Source organism: Agelaius phoeniceus, chromosome 1 (assembly GCF_051311805.1).
Source record: "Agelaius phoeniceus isolate bAgePho1 chromosome 1, bAgePho1.hap1, whole genome shotgun sequence".
Lineage (NCBI taxonomy): Eukaryota > Metazoa > Chordata > Aves > Passeriformes > Icteridae > Agelaius > Agelaius phoeniceus.
In genome coordinates this window covers 77,105,101-77,127,230 of record NC_135265.1, presented here as the reverse complement: position 1 = coordinate 77,127,230, position 22,130 = coordinate 77,105,101, and the positions used below count along the sequence as shown (strand labels likewise).

General features: G+C 35.8%; 1 protein-coding gene across 7 annotated transcripts in view; it reads right to left on the bottom strand.

Moving 5' to 3' along the window:
- Positions 1-731: 731 nt before the first annotated feature.
- CDH12 (cadherin 12) overlaps positions 732-22,130 on the bottom strand; it is a 636,634-nt gene continuing 615,235 nt past the window's right edge. For all 7 annotated transcript variants that reach the window (XM_077181927.1, XM_077181904.1, XM_077181897.1 and 4 more), the window contains 5 exons: positions 17,509-17,645; positions 10,722-10,843; positions 10,089-10,206; positions 5,536-5,787; positions 732-1,998 (listed from right to left, as the gene is read on the bottom strand). In XM_077181927.1, the coding sequence (XP_077038042.1) occupies positions 1,502-1,998; positions 5,536-5,787; positions 10,089-10,206; positions 10,722-10,843; positions 17,509-17,645 (1,126 nt within the window). In that variant the 3' untranslated portion in view covers positions 732-1,501. The remainder of the gene's footprint in view (positions 1,999-5,535; positions 5,788-10,088; positions 10,207-10,721; positions 10,844-17,508; positions 17,646-22,130) is intronic.

Sequence of the window (22,130 nt, the reverse complement as noted above, 5' to 3'; positions counted from 1 at the left end):
TCTTTAGCTATACAAAGAATAAGCTATAGACCTGAGGTGAACACAATACTTGTGGTTCAAGAGAGACTCAGGCTGACCTTGGCAGTGCCATTAATCATGAGTAGAGCTCAAACAGATTGTATAGCACTGCAGATACTTTGGAAGGAGAATAAAAGGATATATGCATTTTGGGAGCCATAAACCATTGTCTTACAAAATGCCTATGCCTTAGATCATCAGAAAAAAGTCACATAAAATAGTTTTGCAAGACATTTTCCAAGACATAATGCCTTGTGCATATCTGAACTTCTGCCATCTGCACAGCTATATTTAGGCATGCGTATGTACATAAAGAGTGGACAAAAGTGCTGGTTTATATATTTATTCTGCTTCTGTTTAAATTTTGTCAAGAACAAAATTAAGAAAATGTCCAACCTCAAAAGGTTTTCTCAAGTTTCCTGTGGGTGTGGCAGTGAAATATGGTGAACTGTAGCAGATCATCAATGGAAAAATAACTATATTTATAATATATATGTTTATGGTGACTACAGAGTAACAATCTAACTGCAAAAAAAAAGTGGTGTGGAGTTATTTACATGTACTTCTTTAGTGATAATTATAATGGAAGAGGTGTCTTGGTACTGAAAATACAATAATAGTCTTTAAAGACCCTCTCCATTTTTACGTTCTAATAATAGTCTAATTTCAAAAGAAGAGGGAGAGACAAGGGAAATTTCCTTCACATCAAGGAATAGCTGCTTTCATCTTTTTATTATTTTGGAAAAATGTAGTATTTGTATGAACATTTTAAATATTCACCAATATATGCTAAGATCTTTTCCTTTTTAATTTGGGCTTTACATCTTCAAAGTGAGCAACAGCATTTTAAATTTAATTTTTCAGTGAAACTTTGGAAGAGGAAATATGATGTCTCGACATACTGTTTTCTTTAAAAAAAAGACAACAAACATAACCCCCAAACACAATGTACACACCCCACTCCTCCCCCACAGTTCTAGTCATTAGATACTCCAGGAAGTGATCTCCAATTTTTTTCTAAAAGAAGTCAGCATGTTGCTATTGCTTCTTGTCTTAAAGTTCATGTTTGATTTACCATTCAGTTTTGTAACACCATCACAGCAGACAGCTTACCACTTAAATGATAAAAGTTTCAATAGGCACTTTAGTGGAATTACGAAAAAGCTACCACTCTTCCACCATGATGCCAGAAAGCTACCTTCTTTCTAAGTCAGGTCAGTAAACTGCACCTTGTAGGCCTGAGCTTGTCTCACTGTAATTCCAGAGTAACAAAATAACAACAACAAAAACCTGTGTATGTTACAGGATCTATCATTCTTTCTCAAATCAAACCAAAGCTGACAGTATGATAAATGTAGTAACTTGCTGGAAACAATTGCTGTCTTTTATAATCAAAGTAATTGTGTCTTGTATAAAGCTTAGGTTTATCTTTTAAATTTGTTGTTGGTTTGCTTTTCTTTTTGTTTCACTGTTGTAGTTGTACTTAAGTGACTTTGTCAGGGTTATAACTTTCTTCTCCGAACATATCTGCCAAGATCTTAAAGCGAGGTCCCCAGTCACTCAGATAGTCATAATCCTGATCTGCCTCTGTAGTGAGGGAGTCTATAGAGCTGAGAGACTCTGCAACAGATCCGTTTCCTTCATAAGCATAGGTTGCCAAGGAGTCATAAGGGGGTGCAGATGGATCTACATCATTTTCTTGCAGCCTTTGATTAATGAAATCTCTTATGTCTGTGTTATCTTCTGCTGGTGGTCTGTGGCGCGTAAAACGCAAGGTGTCTGGTTTTATGTCCCTGCGTATTTTATTATCTTCAATCACTTTGGGATTCCTCAGGGCACCGATGTCAAAAGCCTGGGTGTCCTCTTCTCCACCTCCTTCATCATCATAATGGATGACATTATCTCTGATGTCTTCTTTAGAGGTCATCAGGGTGTCTTTCTTCTTCTGCCTCCGTAGTGCTACATACAGTACTACAATAACTGTAATGAGAGACAACTGAAGTTAAGACATGCAGAGAAATAATTTGGTACTCTGACGACACATCATTATATCTTTCTTTGAAAGCCACAAGCAATCAAAGGGACTTCTGTCCTTAGAAAAGAGCAGTGCTTAGCAGTGCTGCAGCCAATGAAAAATTATATGCTCTTTGACATATGAATCTAACTTTCCTAAGTGATTGCTGTACTGCTGGAGGAAGTATCAAATAATTTTCCTGCTGGCCTGCTCTGCAAACTAATAGAATTGAAAAGGACTTCAGGTTTTTAGTTCAGAGAGACATTTAAAAATATTTTTAAAAAATATTTTGCATAGAAAAATAGAGAAAAGAACCCTAAATTTACACTTGGAAGACAAGAATAAAAAACTAAACCAAAACCCCAACACAAAGAGTATTACAGAAAAAAAAAAAATTGGAATTTTGAATAATAAATAATTTGAATAATTTCAAATTTTGAATTTTTGGAATACAGAAAAAAAAAAATCCTACTGTATCTTTTTTAAAAAATCTTACTGTACACTTCAGCCTCTTCAGGTATCTGCTTCAAGAAATTACTTGTTATAAGGTTCTGGAGAGAAGAGGGGTCTAGGAGAGCTGGTTGATTTTCAAGTATCATGTCCTCCAAACTCAACAGTGGTCCAACCTGAGGAGCAGGAAATCAAGAAAAGGCAGCAGGAAGCCTGCATTGATGAATAAGAAGCTCTTATCTAAACTCAGTGATAAAAAAGAGGCATCTAAGAGTTGAAAATAGCGACAGGTGAGCCAGGAGGAATATGCAGTGACAGTCTGAACACGCAGGAATGCGGTAAGGAAAGACAAACCCCACATGGTGCTGTCTCAGGAGGGACACAAAGGGCAGCAAGAAGGGCTAGTACAAGTAAGATAGAAAGAAAGGGTAGAAAGGTAAAGGTGGGCCCACTGCTGAATGGGGCAGGGGAGCTGTTGCCAAATGACATGGAAAAGACCAACCTAGTCAGCAACTTCTTTGACTGTCTTCTTTTGTAAAGTTGTCCTTCAGTAATTCCATGTTTCTGAGACCAGAAGGAAGAAAGAAGACGTAATCTTTGGTGGAAGAGGATCAGGTTAGAGAATACTTGAACGAACTGGACATACAAGACCATGGGATATGGTGAGATACAGATATGAATGATGAGGAAGGTGGCTGCTATTGTTGTGAGGCTATTTGTGATAATTTCTGAAAGGTCATGGTGACTGGGAAAGGTTTCTGAGAACTGGAGCAAGTGTCACTCCTATCTTCAAGTGGGGCAAGAAGAATGAGCTAGGGAACTAGAGCGGTCAGTCAGTCTCACCTTGATTTTTAGGAAAGTGATGGAGAAAATAATTCTGGAAACTAAGAAGGGGTGTAGGAGTAACAGGCATGTATTTATAAAGATGAAATTGTGCTTAACTCACTTGATACCCTTCTACAATAAGGTGACTGATTGATGAAGGGAGAAAAGTGCAATAATTTTATCCTAACTCTAGCAAAGGTTTTGTTATTGTTATGAAAGCATAACAATCTTCTCAGACAACCTGAGAAAGTGTGGACTATACAAGCAGATGGTGAGGTGGATTGCAAAGCTGCCAAACTGCCAGACCATAAAGGTTGTGAGAGATATTTCAAAGACCAGATCTCCATCTCTAATGGCCAATCTCTAATAAAGTACCACAGGATTTGGTACTGGGACTACTTTTGTTTAATACTTCCATAAATAGCCTGGATGGTGGGATTGAGTGCACCCTCAGCAAATTTTCAGGCAATAAAAAAGAGTGGTTGTGCCACTGTTCAAAGGGATCTCATGAGGCTAAGGGAGTGGACCAAAAGGAACTCCATGATGTTCAACAAATAGAAATTCCAAGTCGCACACACAGAGGGGAGTAATTGCCTACTGAAGATGCTGTTGGCCAACTGACCAGAAAGCAGCTTGATGGATGAGGCCTTGCGATCCTGGTGGACAACAAGCTCACCATGAGCCATCAACGTGCCCTTGTATCAAAGAAGATCAACAGCATTTGGGACTGCATTAGGAGAAACACTGCTAGCAGGCCTAGTGAGATGGTCATTGCTCTCTGCTCAGCTCTTCTTATGCACACTCGGAGTTCTGGGCCCAGTTCTGGGCTCCTCACTGAAAGATGGACATGGACTCCCTGAAGTGAGTCCAATGTAGGCCCACAAAGATGATTAAGGGATGGGACCATCTGCCACACTAGCAGAGGCTAAGAGAGCCAGGTCTGCTCATTTTGGAGAAGGCACAGGGGGATCTAACCAGTGTGCATAAATACCTGATGGATGGAAGTAAACAGAGCCAGGCTTTTCTGAGGGGTGTCCTGTCACAGGACAAGAGGCAATGGGCATAAAATGAAATGCAGAAAAGTCCATTAAAAAGTTAGAAATAAAAGGGTTCTTTATCACCAGGTTGTCAAGCAGTAGAATATGTTCTGCAGAGAAGTTGTGGTGTATCCATCCTGCTCTAACTGGAATTGTGTCAAAGGAGACAGCATTCTTCTTGCTTCAAAATACTGACATAAGTTATTTGGTTTACTTGGTTTTTGGTTTTGTTTTAAATTCTTCAGAATGAGTATATTTGTGAATTTAATTGCTATTCCATGGAAAGAGTGACCATTTGCCATTCTTGTTCTGATTTGAAATAATATTTTTTCTCAAAACATAACTTTTTGACACAGAGCAGAAATCCTGACTTTTACCCAATCTTACTCAGAAGCTATTTATGCAACCCTGAGTCTTTTGTAATTTACTTAAGTGGCACCTACATTATCCAAATATAATGAGGTATTCACATGTTATATATTCTGTGTCAGGATCTATTTTTGGGTACACGGTAGACTATCATGGGACCTTGGAAGCCATTAGTATCAAAACAAGGCATAGGCCAACATCTGTAAGACTCAGTCTGATTTCTGAAGCCCACATGGTACCTGTGTAAGCTTTAAAGTTGATTTTATTTCATTAGCAGTTGCTTCAGGCTATATCCCAAGATGAACTTTGGATAGGCTGTTAATAAGACAGTACATAAATATAAGGTAGAACAAATAATAATGCCACCTTATGAAATCAATGCCTGCCTAAAATAAAAAAGCTTCCTGTGAAGCTTTAAATAGATGTGGCCAATAACAGTCTGTTACAATTACTTTCTCCTCTTCATTTCTTCATTCTCCTTTTGCTTAAGTGGGCATGAAGAATTAAATAAAAGCTCTTACTATGTTCTTACTGCTGTTATTGTCAGTAGGACTTGCCTACCTCAGTAATAATCTAAAAAATGAATCTTTCAATAAAGTAATTTAAAATAATTTCAGAGAAAAAATTATTATTTGGGTTCCACTGAAAACTAATGTAATAAGTGATATTGCATGGATTAGCAGATTCATGGTCATGAGCAGTGCTTTGGGATATTCTTCTAGAAATGAAATGCCACACATTTTCCATGACTTTTGTTAAAAACTAGGGGAAGCTAGTGAATAATCAGAGTAAAGCCCTTTGCAGGGTTTAATGAGAACTAACCTAGAAGTATAACAATACACAACAAGATTGCAATCAAAGCCCCTGTGCTGAGGCCAACTGGTAAGAAGATTGCTTCCACATTGCAGGACTGGATGGTGCCATCAGAATCACATCTGCAAACACGGATGGTCAAAGTGTTTGTGCTGCTCTGGATAGGGTAACTGCTGTCTTCAATTACTATTGGAAGAAAGTACAGCTCTTGCTGCCTTCTGCTGTAGCCATTTCTCCTGGTTTCAATCCCAGCTGTGTTGTCTGTAAAACATGACAGTCATTAGCAGATTTTTATTGTGTACTTCACTCCATATTTTAGCTTGTATCACCTGCAGTAATAGGTTGGTATTTCATATTTGACACTTGCTGAATGACATATTACATAATTGCCTTGTTTTCCCATTACAGAAGGCATTGTATTCTGACTGGTACAGTTATTTTTTCAGAGCCTTAAACAATATTTCTTTTCTTGTAAACCTCTTAACAGCTGAAATTTCAAAGACAAAAATAACTAAAAAATCTCCAAACAAAACATTACAAGTGTGATTCTGAAGACTTTTCAGGTTTTTTTCACCTGATCTCCTTACATTCTAAGCCTATGGTCCAAAGGATTTTGAATGCATATGAATTTAGAATAATGTCTGCATCAAATAATTAATTTCCTTAAAAATACAAAGTAATACACATGGACAATATGCAATAATTTTAGCTTTCCTGCCCCATTAAAAATAACTAGAGAAATTAAATGAGTACTAAAAAATTAGTAAATTAGTAGAATTTCCATCAATTAATCCACTTCTAGACTTTGTCATTTCTTCCCAGTCAGTTATTGATGCTTTTCTGAATCAAAGTAGCAAGGAATTGATGCAAAGATTAAAATAACTACATTTAAAACAAAACTAAAATTAATTTGGCAGGGAATTAATGAGATGGCAGAACTAAATGAAAATAACCTGCTGCAATTACCATTTCTCCATGTCATGTATATTCTTTATTATATATTTTACAAGATATCACATGATGGTTTTCATGCCCCAGAGGTTGGTTACAAGGTAGAAGGATTAAGGGTGCTGAATTTCACACTCAAATACTGGTATGGAGTTCTGATTAAGGACAATAAGAAGGAACCCTAAATATCCAAAATTATGTATGTTATGATTAGACATCACTGAGAAGGTGCAGAGCTAAAAAAATGCTTCAGACACCTTTTCATCAAACTCAAACATGGACAGGTCAAGTTCAGTTACACTTAGTTTTGAAAAGGAAAAAATATCTCAGAATAGTTGGAATCAAACCAGCTTCCATCTTCAGCTTTTTATTTCTCTCTATGATTAATCATCTGCACTGTATAAAAAGTTTAAGAACTAATTTGAAGACATTCAGTTTAATCTTTTTTCTATTATTTTTTCCATATTTCTACTATTAGAATTATTTATATTCTTCTTTTTCCTCTAATTGAAACATTGAAGATCACTTTAATAGCTTACAATACAACTAAATGACTTTCCATCCTCCTTTGAGAAGAATCAATCATATAAGTCTCTTAACTCCTTGGTTTTGAACACTTTTTGTTGCTCTCTTATGACCCCTTTCAATTTTTCAAAGTTCTTTTGAAAATATGTACAGAGGTAGGTGTTTGAACTCTACACAGAAGAGTCTAGAGAAACTGAGATAGCTTCTGGTTCTTCAATCTGTTGGCAATAAAATTAATTTATAGGCTATGTGTGAGAAAAGGAAATTCTGTCTCTTACATGAGCAATGGAGTGTACTCCACATGGAAGCTGCCCTCCAGAGTGCAGAGTGAGGCCAGCAAAGCAGGAAGAGGGAGACCTGCGCTCCCTTTGGAAGAACTCCAGCTCTGGCAGGGCATCACTTCTATTAACACTGTGGATTGATCTCAGTACTGCTGAAAGGCAACCTTGAGCTTCTGTCTCACTCCAGAACTCACTAAGTTATATTCTGAAGTTTGGGGCCTGGCTTCTCTTGGGTGCAGCACAAGAATACCTGCTGAAGTTACATCTGCTGAAGTATCAGACTACCCATGATTTTCAGTTGTATAGAATAGCATGGGATTAAGGCTTCTTGATATATTTAAAATTTTTAAATGCCAACTTTACTTCAAAAATCATTAATTGTACTAGAGAACAACACTGTGTCCTTAAAAAAATAGAAAAAAATTTCTTTCACGAAGTACCTGCTTCTAACGAACATAATTGCTAACTTAAAAGAAAAATGGTTTTAAAAGGTTTCTCCAGTGAAAACAATGCTGTGTTACTACACCTCTAAACTGTGCACAGAACAGAACTTCCTCCTCTTTTTTTGGCAAGCAAAAGGCAGATGATATTGCAAGAGAGGGTTTTTGTTTGGACAGATTTTCTCCTAATATCTTTGCAAATCATCAATAATGAAAAAAGGTTTTATGGGGGTTTTTTTGGTCCTTGCATTGTGACAAATTGCATACTTCTTCTTTTTTTTTTTGTTTCTAAATATTAGGAAATACTTTCAAAATTTTATGTCTTGGTGGTTTCCACTTTTTATCAGAATGTTGCACTTGTTTTTATACAGTAATGAAGGTTCATTAACAGACTACTGAGATCCAAAGTCATCTCAGTGTCAACATTACTGGTTAAAACAGGGAAATTTAATTATCTAATAATACTTGAACAATTTCCTCACCAAACTTGCATGCTAATCACACTTTACAAAAGCTGTAATTACTGTATAGACTTACTAAGTTTAAAAATTATTTTGATGAATTGAATCTGCTAAAATTACCTAAGAAGACTTCTTTTTAAAGCAGAACTTTGTAATTATTATTAAAAAAAAGCAAAAAATAAACCAACTTTGGTGAAGTTAAAGAAATTAAAGATTTAATGATTTAAAGAAATCTTAAAAAAAATATTAAAGGTATTTAGAAATACATAGTATTGATGTTCTAAGACTATATAATCATGAAGATTCTACCCATAGGGGCCTTAAAATATGTTCCAGAGCAAAGTAATGCCCTAATCTTCCAAGAACAGAAATAAGGGAACCTGGATCTGTTGTAAAGTTATCCTTCGTATTCATTGAGCTCTCTGTCTCAAGAGAATTGTTTGAATGCCATTTGATAAAGTGTGTTAGATCTACATAATTTTGGTTTTATAAGATACTATTATTCATGTCTACAATATTATGAATGGTTTCACTATATTCTCTATTTATGAATCCTTAAGTGAAGTTCTTGGCTCATCAGTTCAATCTTTTTAACAATCTATGACACACAAAGATAAAAGCCACTATTTAGTTTCAGAATAAACCATTTTCATTGTATCAGCCTCACAGGAGAGTTATACATAAAGAGAAAAGAAGCACAGTTTGTTTTTTCAAATTTATTTCTCCCTGGCCTTTCTTCAGGATTAATAGTGGTCGTTGGCTTTAGTTTTCTATTATGTTGTTGGCTTTAGTTTTCTATTACGTAACAATGTCAATAGTGCATGGCTTCAAAAGTTATGTCGGCCATATACATAATTTAAATACATTTTTTTAAAAGGCTATAAAAAGGCTTTTGCAATTTTATTTCAATTGGTGTATTAATTTCTAGCACTTTTAAGGGCTTGGGTCACAAGAAAACCCAAGAAAGGGCTTAATTCACAAGAAAGGAACCTTTACCTCACAAATGATATAAACTCAAATTTAAATTGAAAACAGCAATGAAAAAATTAAGAATTATAGACTTTTTTACATAGTGATACTTATAACCTGCACAGTCGATGTTTTTGAACTTTGTTGGATGGCTTTAGATGTTCTTTCTTTGAAGTGTAATTTAAATTTAAAGATCATCTAATAGCTCAAATACTTCTTTTTCTCTTATTTGACTAAAGTAGCTAGTGATGAAAATTTACTACAGTTTTGGTTTAGCTGTGTCTGTTCACAAGACTACATCCTTGAAGATGCTTACAGTAGAAAAAAATAGATAAATTTTTTTGTTTTGGTTTTTTTCTTTGCCATCTAACAAAAGAGTTCAAGTTACAAAGGAGAAAAAAGTATATTCAGTTATGACAAAAATTGGAAGAAAAATCAGGGATGCCAGTTGTATAAATTTCCAAGTTATTAAGGGTGTTGTACTTCAGCAGCTCTGTCGATATTTAGAACTCACTCTTCTGCAGGACTACGTATCCTCAAGAAAGCACAATATCTGGGTACTTTGAAAATGGTTAGCAAAGTCATAGTATTTAAACAAGACAGCAATAGTGCCTTGTTTAAAGGTATACCTGCATTGGCATATGGATTCTTCCTGAGATACTGAATGATAAAAAGGAAGAAAATAAAACAGGTAGCAGTGTTTTTGAAGGCCTGTAGGGAAATCTCAGCCTTTGGTGTTCTGACAATTCCTGCCCCTAAAAATAAGAAAAGGTGCAAGACCTGAATTTATATTAATATAAGTCCCAGAGAGTTTAGCAATTAGAAATGTCAAAGAAAAATATTAGGTTTGCTAAAACAACTGTAATTGAAAGTAAACATATTTGTCATTGTAACTACAGTCTGCTGCCCTGAAAGAGAGTTATGGGTAACCAACTTACTTCTGTAGTCATGGACTGTGAAGTTTGGTTTGTTGGAAGCCTCAGATGACAGTTTGAAGGAAAACCTTTGCCCAGCTGGTGACAAATCTTTATCTGCTGCAGTGATGGTCTGTATCACCTGAAACCAGATTAATTCTGAATCAGTTCACTCTTCCAAAAGAAGCAGTTTTGTAGAAGTGCAAAGTGAACATCAAACAAAACCGTTGAAAGTGAGATCTTGCCGGGTTACTGTCATTCCTTCAAAACACTGCACAGTGGAGGCAAGAAGTCTCAATTCTATAATCACCAGAGAACTCAAAAGGTCTTGCTTTGATAAAAATCAGAAAGATTCACTGTATATTCATGGTATTTAAAATTTATTTTTTATATTAAAATGCTAGTGATGGCTTTTGGTTGAATGGTATTAAATGCACAATAAAGGGTGGCTCAGGCCCATATAATTGGAGAAATTAAAAAAAAAAATAGACTGCAAATTGACCATAAAAGTCAACAAACAGAATTCCAATATGTATTTCCAACACAGACATCTTGTTTGTAGAAGAATTGATGTAATTTTTAAACCCAGAAATTTCTACTGCTATAAATAATAAGGAAAGAAAAATCAAAAGAGCAAACATAACAAATTTGAAATACCTGTCCTGGCTTGGCATTTTCACATACAGATGTCTCATATGGAACTGAAATTTCAGGAGGAAACTCGTTGACATCCAAAACATTTATTATAACATTGACTTTGCTGGTTAATAGTGGGTTACCTATAAATAATTTTAGAAGAAAAAGATTACATTTGTTGTCATCACCAGTCTCATAAACTGTCATAAACTTGTGATCTCAGTACTGTGGCTCCCAAAAACCCTTGACTTCCATTTATTTTTTTTTTGAACTAAGAAGAAAACGGAAACAAACTTATCATTTTTTACCAGACTTTGATCCATTAGTCTTCATGGGTTTAGGAATCAATCAGGGGAATTATGTTTATCAAAGCATAAATGGAAAAGAAGTGAAGTTGCACCTGTTATTAAAGATGCAAATTTTTTTCAGATCACTTTTCATTAAGCCTGTGGAAAACACTTTCAATGATTAAAACTGAATTCTGTTTTCCGCAACTAAATGCAGAAAATCAATATTTATTGCCTGGCCATTGTTTAAATCTTCAAGATATTAAGGAGGCAAGTAGAGCATACCGATTTAGAACACAGAGAAAGAGAGAAAGATATGGAAAAACAAAATCTTGCTGCCAGCCAGACAGAGTCAGTGTTAAATTTAGCAGTGGAACACTCACAGCTAGCATTCAAATATTTGGCCATGTCATGAAAGGTATTTCTTTAGCTGCAAAAGTGTTTTCAGGCAGCAAGTACTTTTGTGCAAAAGAAATGTTAAACAACAGTATACACCATGTTTCTTTCCACTGTCCTTCCTCTATAGATAATCTTCATCAGTCACTAGATGCATTTTATAAACAAGTTTACTTGCAAGTGCAATGTCTGACAAAACAGAGACCCCAGTACAATACAAAGCAGATAATACTCTCTTTTACTTCATGCTGAGACCCCCTGAAAAATAGAAAATATGTGAACAATACTATAGCTGGTGTGTCAAAAGTATAATTATTTTATCCTTTTTCACTTAAGATGAGTGGCAGAAACAGTTAACTATAGAAAAAATCTATAGTATAAATCAGGGTGTTGTAGGAATGACATGAGATCATGTTTTAGTACAAGAGGAGCTGTCTTGAATCTTCAGGAATAAATCATAGAATCATAGAATCATAGAATCATAGAATCATAGAATCATAGAATGGCTTGGGTGGGAAGGAACTTTAAAGATATCTAGTTCCAAGCCCCCTGCCACATGCAGAGACACCTTCCACTAGACCAGATTGCTCAAAGTCCCTTCCAACTTGGTCTTGAACATTTCCAGGGATGGGGCACCCACAACTCCTCTGGGCAACCTGTACCAGAGGCTCAGCACCCTCACTGTAACAAGTTTCTATCTTGTATCCAATCCAAAGCTACTCTCAGTTTGAAGTCATTCCCCTGTCCTGTCATTACATGCTGCTGTCAAAACTTCTTGTAGGCTCCCTTCAGGTACTGGAAGGCCACAATTAGGTCATTCCAGAGTGTCCTCTTCTCCAGGCTGTAAAAGCTCAATTGTCTCAGCCTGTCTTCATAGAAGACATGCTCCAACCCTCTGATCATCTTCATGGCCTTCAATGGACCTTTCAAATTATTTGCATTGGCCACTTGCTTTGCAGCTTGTATAATCCTTGGCATTTCTTTTTTTTTTATCACTAACATAGCAAAGGACAAAGTCTCTTTACGTTGTCACTGTAAAACATTTGCATATTTTCTTCCTTATTCTTAGGAGCTACTAAATGCAGTAGTAGTTTCCGGAGACCTCTGTCAAAACCAAAGGTATTCCCCAATTATTTCCTAGTTACACAGGACTAGCTGAAGATGAACTTTGTTTTACCTATTTACGAGTAGTAGATAAACTGACCAAGCTATAAACACATCTGGGAACCTAGAAGACAACAAAAATGCACTACCCAGATCACACATTTTTAGTCCCTGCCTATTAATTTAATAGAGAAATATTTAATATTTAATATAGAAATATATAATGACATCTCTTTGAATTATCATTTATTTCCAATTCAGCATTATTCCTACTTGCAGAATGTCTCTGTGGAGGAGGGCATTGTGCAGTACAATCAAAGGGACAGTTTAGTCTAGCAACTAGGAATTGGGCACTCATTCCTTAGGTGCTTGAAGAGCTGGAAGAAATCTAGATCACTTGTTCACAGTTGAATTGGTTCCTTTATATAATAGGAAATTAAAAAAAAAAATTAAGAAATTATTTTATTCAGTAGAGGGCAAGACCTCTATAGAGAGATCAGAAAATCCCCTGAACAGGTCAAATTCATACAGCTACTGGGAGAAACAATCTGACCTGAAACTTCGCTCCTAGCAGTACTCACTGAAAAGGACACAGCAATTCACATGGAGTAACTCAGGTTTTGCTTTAGATGTTTTTGTGTGTCTGTGTTCATTTTAAGGTACAATACTGAGGAACAGGGGTTCAGGACATATTCTTCAAACAGCTTAGAGATTAATGCATTGCCACCAAAATACAGGCGTAGAGGTCCATTTCCTTTTAGAAATATGTTCACAGTGCCTTTCCAATAAAATTTTTGAATGTATTTAAAATTTATCCGTCATGTACATGAAAATATCAGATGATTTTGATAATTTCTGTTAGATATGTCAGTTTCTTCAGGAAGTTTTTTATGTCATATTTTTGTAAAGTAGCTAGTATAAATTACTTTTTTCCGCTTTTTGCAACTATTTAGGTAATATGTGGCCTATATTTTTAAAATTAACAAAAGGATTTGACATTTTTTCCCCCCTCAAAATCAAAACAGAATAATATGCTCTGGAAGTATATGTGAATATGAGTACACTTTTTTACATTTATTTCTCACTGATGGTATCTGATTTATTCTCTAGGGTTCTTTGAAAGATATATTAGAGGCCAAAATCTTCTATTCGTAAGTATTTCAGCAAACTAGAATTTTACCTTGCACAAATGGTCTGGAAAAGACAGATATGAGAGTAAACAGAATTACTAGAGCCTAAGATGAATTTATTTCAGGTTTTCATTCTGTTTATATGATTTTCTCTCTGGTTTGCACAGACATCACTTTAACTACTTGTATATATAAATGAAGACTGCGAGAAGATTGTGTACAGCTTTGAATTCATATGAAATACCAAAGACCTGTAATACTTGATGTGAGCAAGCATGAAGGATTGCATTTAAAATACTACTTTGCAGACTTGGCCTCCATTTTCTCTGGTTTTTGGTTGATGTTTCACTCAAATTCGAGTCTTCATGAACCCTGTGAACACAATTGTGACGTACATACTGGTATCAGTGAGTGAGTCACTAAAAACACCTGCTTATGCCTTTTAAACCCAGATTACACAGATGAGAAGACAAACTGGTAAATCATGAACCTAGAAATTAAAAAACTGATTTCATGTTTCAATTCTGCCTGTAAGATATAGGAAAATTAATTAGCTTCATTAATTTCTTTTATCAATTTAATTAGTTGACTTAATTTTCCCTTTTTTTTCCTGTCTGTACAACAGTGACCATCCTGCTTCCTTTTTTTGCTTGATTACCATCATTTGTCAGCATCTTAATGGTTCAAAACCATTACAGCAGTAGAAAACATGTAACATTCTTTGAATAATGAACTTGTGAAAATCCAAGGTATCTGAGAAAATAGATACTGACTATTGAGGAGAACTGCTGATTCCTTAATCCCAGTTATGGTACGCAGTAGAAGATCAATTCCATCTTGTGATTTAAGGTGAGGTTTCTTTTAACATTCTAAAAATTTGGACCTAGACATAGCTGAGTTAGGAAGATGGTTTGGACAGGAAGGATTATTACTTCATTTTTACCCTTAAATTATGCCTTGAGGACAGAAAAGCAGAAGTAAGTTCTTATGCATTTTATTTATGGCCTCTTTTGTAAAATGGAAAAAACCCACTTCCATACTAGGTAATTAGGCAGCATATGGAGGAATTTTGACCACTGGACTGTTTTTTTTCTTTATGCCACTATGCTCTTGTGGCAGCTCTTGGTACAGTTTTGGCCCGTGGCAACCAGTGGTCTTGTGGACAATTCACATGCATGTGCTGGGAATTAGTAAGGGCAGGGACTACTCTTAAAGGATCAATTTACATGTGGGGACTCTGGAAGGTAAGAAGGCATAGAAATGAGCTAAATGAGCTGCTTCATGCCAGCTGGCCTTTGTGATTGAAATGAATGACAGCCATGTTTAATTTATTAGTTTGGATAGGTTCTGTGGCATCAAAAAATATTCAGAAACAGCAACCATGCAGACTACTAGGGTATTGATTTATTTGAATTATTAAGAAACAAAACAACAAGCTAAAATGAAATATAGTCATGTAATAAAAAAAAGTACAGAGGAATTGGGAAGTGAAATGGGGGAAAAAAAATGTGAGTCTGAAACATCTTCCACCTGTTCAAGCACTTTGTCCTATACAAAACCCGAACTTTATATCTCTGAATGGGTTAGGGATGTTCTGCATTCACCTGCCTTCTCAGTATGTCTGCAGAACAGTCATCCATTTCCTGCCTAAAAATATCTCCATTCAAGGACAATTCAAGAAAAGTTAGTTTACAGAATGACCATTAGGATGTGCCTAAAAAGTGTGGGAGGTATTGTTGTTGCTATTCTCTCACAATGACAAAACAAAATTTTAGCAATGACATTTTTAAATAACGTGATATCTTACTAGTTATAAGTCTACTTATTTATTCTTATTTTATAAAGACATATATATATATGTCCTTATAGACAGATAAAGTCACCAGGAAAATACTTCAATAACAATACTGTCTGTTCTTTTCTGAAGAAAGTTTATGCACCTAATTTCAATACTGGGCCACATTTTTAAATAGTCATGTATATGTGAAGGCACTTCTCAGTGTGTTTTCCCTGTGATAAGGGATGACAGTTTCAGTTTCTATGTCAGCACTGGACAACAATTTTTTATATCAATATCTCTTCAAATATAGCAATTTTCCCTCAATCTTTTTCATTTTTTTTTCTCTCTAACCCTCATATTTTGCTTTTGTGCAGTGTGTCATCCCTCAATCCTCCAGTCTTATTTCTATGCTCTTAGTCAGACAATTGCACATACTGTTTTGACAGTTACTATAGCCCAAATCCTCCCAAATTTTGCCAGTTACTAGTATAGTAGAGATCTGGCAATTGTTACCATTATAGATAATGGTCAATAGATAAATATTTTGGGATATGCTGCAATAAAGCACAGATATGTTTTAGCTGCAGATTCTTAGTATAGCAATTGATAAAATTTGGGATATCAAAATATATAGTATTTGTCACAGCTCTGCTTAAATATCATATTTTATATATATGTGTCCATGGGCAAATAAATTTCAGGGTTTTAGACATCTTTAATTACTATTGGGAGTAATAAACAGATTTAAATCAAGTTTACTAAAACTGTTTCCCTTGCTGCAGGAAAAAAATTTACAAATCTCAAATGTCCTTTGTCCACTACTAAGCCTAAATAGTTAAGCTTTACTGAAACATAGACCATGATGAGACCTTGTTTCTGCATCTGCCTGCCTTTCAGTTTCTCTGGAAACAAATTACAGTTCTGCTGGTTTTTCTGTGAGTATACCTGCACAGATATTTCAGTGGACTCAACCACTTCTGACAGCTTAGGCTTCTCTGTGTATGTCTTTTCCAATCTAGGGATAAAATTCAATCATTCATTTGACTGGTGTTCTCTTTATATTTTCAGGTTCCCAGGAGTGAGCCCATCATTCTTTTTGAGATAACTACAACTGAGAATTCGGGGGGGGGGGGGGGGGGGGTTTATCTGAAATAATATATACCATCTCTGCTTCCCAAATCTCCCTCTTCCTGTTAGTAGCATGTATTAACTTTTGAAGACTCAGCCAAACAATACATTGAGGAAAACATGCTATTTGCTACAGAAACTTGCCTTTTCTGACACATAAACAACTTAGAATGAATAAGAAATACAGCATGACCCTCTTCTACAGTATATTGATGTCAACAGAAAGAATTCCGTGGCCTTTGCACAACTGCTAAGTGACCAAAAGATTTGTATTCAAAGCATGAGATATACCCATGAGAGTTACAGTTTGACAAGAAAATGAATGAGAAATGCTACACGTATGGATGGTGTATGAATGAAAGAATGAAGAAAGTTGCAGGCACATAATATAGTGGAAGAAAGGACTTATAAAAAATAAGGCTATGCAGAAGACACAAAGATAAGAAATGAAATTATCCCACCACAAATCACATAGGAAAAGAAAAGAAGGGTTTAGGCATAAAATTTTGGGCAGAGAGAAGAGATAAGAGCAGAGATGCAGCACACAGATTGTTTTAGGGCATTAAATCTTGACTTAATTTTAGTGTACTTTTTATCTGAGTATAAAATGACTCTTTAAATTTTTCTGCCTTCAAAAAACACATCGATACACCTGTTTTTTGACTAACCTAATTTCATATGAAGTGACTTAGAAAATCAAAAATCATAACTGGAAGGCACCCATACAGCTCCATTATGAAAAAAAACATTTTTCAGCTTCTAAGGGAACTGTGGTTACATGAGATCTGCTAGCAAAACCTTACTAAACAGGGCTGATTGAACTTCACAATTATCCTCATGAGTCTGGGAAAATGATATTCATTGAACCTTCTTAAATAAACACTTGGCAATTCAAGTAGTCTTCACATTATATTTATACCTGAGCATTATATTCTGAGAAAAATACCATATTAGCATATTAATTCAGTTTGTGTCATACTTACTGACTTTACTTGCAATTATAGAGAAATTGTATTGTGCTGTGCTTTCTCTGTCCAGTAATTCATTAGTAGCAATGGTTCCTTCAGTGGCATCTATTGTAAAGTAGCTGTCCACATCATTCTTCCAATCCATGAAGTATCTGTAAGTGAAAAATATTAAAGAAAGTAGATGCAAATGTGCAAAAATTACTCATTTATCATAGCAGCAGTGCACCTGCCTCAAGTTTTGTTATTTTTCTCTTTGCAGCTATTACCATCCTTGCAGAAAGAAGACAATAAAGAATGATTTGTTTATTTCTTTTTTTGCCGAGTTGCAATGCTCAAGGGGAAATGGGATATAATAAAAGGCTTAGTACTCCTGGTGTTCAGATTATTTGAAAACCTTGGAGTCCCAAGAAGTTGATGCACATCTTCTGTGGCCCTGATTATTTATATCAGCCACTTTGGAAGTACTATACAGGCTTATAGGGAAAAAGAAAACAATATGTGAAATAGGGCTTGAGGTGATGAATGGTGATGGAGAGTGTGCCAGATCTGGTCTCTTTACATCCATTTGTGGCTGCAGTGGGCTGGACATAGCCCCACAAAGAGGTGTCCCAAAGGATTTTGGCAGAGTAACAACAAGGGAGAGAAGAGTATGCTTATTCCCATGCATATATGGGATCAATAAATAGCACTTTGTGAAGAATAGGCACCTTTCAATGTACCTGTGTGGAACAGGGAAATACCATTGTTTTGCGTTGTTTTGCTTTATTTTGCTTTGTTTTTCTGAGCCCTTATTTGTAAAAGAAGTAGGAACATAGAACAGATTTAAAACTAGAAATGTTTACTTATTTCTTATTTTCTTATTTTCTTATTTTCTTTTTTCTTTTTTCTTATTTCTTATTTTCTCTAGCGAGGAATAGAAAGCAGAGATGTACCTGGTAACACAGCTGCTTAAAAGCAATGTGATAACTATCCCAAACCCATTTCCCTTAAATGCTAATTAATTTGAAAGTCTATTTTCACATTTGATGCTACTGTTTGTAGTCATAACAGAATAATATTTTTTTCTGATGCAATTGCCTCCAGCTACTAATTTCCTTTTCATTGTAAGTCTCTTCATACCTTTTTAGTGTTTCTCAAAAACTAGGCAGGATTAAATTGAGAAAGCCATTTGTGAGCAGTAGGCAATAAGAACAAAATGGCACTCAACAAGTACATTCAGAAGATTATAAAGCCTAGAGAACCACTCCTATGGCACCTAATTTAATGTAAACCAGTGAGAATAGGAATAAATCTGCTTTTTCCATCTCTAATTAGAGTTATTTATGTATTTAATATAGAGGGAATGGAATAAGCACTATGTTTACTTCTGTAGAAGGAAGTAATGGTAGAAAGGCATATATGTCATATTCACCAAGAAAATATTTCTACTTGGTACTACGAATGCCAATAGCTCTGGAAGACTTGAAGAGTAAAAAAGCCAAAAGGAGGTGATATGCTCATTTGGAGACATTTTGTTCAAAATCACAAAAAGATTCCTCTGTGTAGATGAAATAGGTTATTTCATCAATTGACAGGCATCATTACCAGTTTACAGCTTTAATTAAAAAGCCTCAGAAATGGTTTGCTAAAGGCAGCATGTATCCTTTTACATAGTTGAGCAGTCACGTTTTCTTGAATATGATATTATTATCTACACATATTGGTAATTTCAATCTCTTTGTTCAAAATTTGCTTGACATTAAAATTATGAAAAATATATAAACCATTTATTAGAAATATCATTACCCTAAGATACTCTCTCAGGAACAGCAAAATTACTCTGTCAGGCTTTGAATGTTTAATAAACTATAATTTCTTCAAAAATTAAATACACAGCAACACACAAATAAATGAGTTCAAAGCATGAGAAAGTAACTTGGCTTTTATTTCCCCTTAGGAAGATTAACTTTGTCTGAGTACCCTGCACATTGCAGTATGATCCAGGGAAAAAATACAGGCCTTACTTCAAAGCATCATGTGGGGGATGGCCTCCTTCACTGGGGGCTTTGAGAGTACAGAAAACATATTAAGTATGAACATTGTTGTGTTTGAAGGGAAGTTCAGGCATGAATATTTGCAGTATCAGAATCTGATAGTCTGTCTGGAAGCATTCACACAGGTAATAACTTCATGCACAGGCCCAGTATGTCTATTCCTAAATGTAAGCATCAACAGGATCAAAGTCCACAGTAAGCACTGCAGGACTAGCATTACTCCTGCTGGTACTTCCTGCAGAATTCTTCATGGCTTCCATGGAAATGGGAATTGAATTACATCAGGCTGTTGTTTCAGCTCCTCTCATTTTAATAATCTACGTATCCAATTTTATTACCAAAGGGAGAGGTATAGGTGGAATTATTGGAGATATATTGTCTAAAAAAGATAAATTTAGAAGGAAAACCTGAAAACAAGCATCCATTCTTCCTCCTTTCATTGATTCTCCATGTATAGTACCAAGAAACCATACCTAGCAGAAAATCCTCTCACAGGCAGAGCTTCTGGACATAGGTACATCAGTAAGTCTACAAAGCTTAAGAAAAGAGGGAATGGGACCCCACCTATCTGGTCTGAAATGTAAATATTTTGGGACACCCCAAAGAGGGGGGTCTCTTTTGGCAAAGACCCTAAGAAAATGTAGTTTCCTTTTATAGGCAGAAATTGCTCTTTCACACACTGATGCTCAGTGGGTGATTTTTTGCAAATAGGACAGCAACAGCTAATCTCTTTCTAAGGCCAACTGCATAGCCTCAGCTCTGTCCTTAACATGGAAGAGATGCTTTGAAGAAGAGAAGAAATGGGAAAAATGCCTCCAACCAGAAAAGCCAGTAACTTTCCAGAGATGAACCCAGATATCTAGGACATAAAGCCTGACATTTCTTGGGAGACTGGGATATGCAGAGGAACACTGTTGAAATACTGGTATTAGGACAGCTGTCTAGATCTTCCAGTCATGGTCTAGCAGTTTGAAGCAACTGAGGTTGGTTCATTTGACTGCTCAGAGTGCCTGGAAGACAGACCATGGATAAATGCGCTAATCCTAAGAGGCATTTCCTTCCTTGAAAAGTTAGGGAGAACTTGTTGATATAGGACAAAGCAGAATTATTTTTCAGAAGTCCCTGTACAGGCCTGCCTGGCAGCTCTCAGTACCAGACACGTATTCACTGTCAGTGAAGAAATTTTGACATATATGTCTTCCTGAGTACTCTTTCCAGCAGAGAAGTATATTCCAGATTATATTGTGGAAGGCAGTGAGTGTGTGGATGGATATATCTTTGCTAACACTGCCTGAGTTTTCTCAAGAATAGCTGCATTTGGACATCATGTAGGATAGAAGAGATAGAATGGAAATATTCAGTTTATAAACTTATAAGATTCAAGCCTATAAGACTCACCCAGAGTCCACAATGACCTCTTAGGAGCTCCAAGAACTATAGAGGCAGTGAGGCTGCATGTCCCTCAGGAGCTCTCACAGAACACTCCCAAAGAAGAGGGCTCACCTCCATTCAAAGAGAGAAGGACAACAAGGAAGGCTGAGTTGATTCTTGCTGCAGCACAGAAGGTGATAGGTCTTGGTGGAGTGTTATTGAATACATGAGTGACAGCAGGTCATCCTTGTGAGGATAACAGTGACTCTGAGCCATCGAGTAGACAACTGTAGTGCCTTCAGACTGCTAAGCCATGAATAAAAGAACTGGACAGCTGTCCTGTGCTGCTGGAGAAACCCGTGTGACAACTTGCTCTGAAGGGATGGGAGGTGGCAGGATGCTAAGGAGGCTGTGAAGCATAGGACTCCGGATGTATTTTTTGGTTTTAAAAGCGTGGAAGGGAAGATTTCTCCTGCCTATCATGGAAAATGTTTGTGATATTATGGTCATGTAATTTAAGCCAGGAAATGAGCAAGGTAAGACATCTAAAAGTGTGTGTGCTTTAGAGGAGGAGAAAACTGCTTTAAAGATACGCTGGGAGGATTAAAGCCAAATGCCAGAGTTAAAACTCAAGGATTGACCTTAAAGAGTGCTTGAAGCACAGGCAATAGATAAAGTGAAAGATAAAAATATAAGATCAGCTCAACCAAAATTAGGCATTTGAGGGTTAATGGCTTCTGATCATTGTGCCTTTGTGCTCAATAAACATTTCCTTAAAAATGCCTATTGATTTGTTTTTAGTTTGAGAGAAAGAAATAACCAGGCGATAGAGGAGCTTTACAAAAATAACTTTAATTTGTATCAACTCACACTTTGCTGATGTAGAGCACATTGCTTACTCTAGTACCTAGTGACTTAGAACACAGGTTATTTTTAAGAAAAATATTGCAAAGAAAGGTAAGGGGTGAAATAAAAATTTTCTGTAATGTGATAGATTACTATTTGTGTATATGACCTTAAATTGTTTAAACTGCATTCACTTTAAGTTTTATTTAAATATTAAACTGCAACTAAAAGAAAATCAGGGTCTATGACAACTTGGTGTATATAAATGCCACCCATCATATCAGAAACAATAAGCAGTAGCCTAAAAACATTAGGAACATAAATGAAAGCTAAGAGAATTCAGTTGGGTATTGTGATTAATTAAGATTTGTATTTCCAATACATATA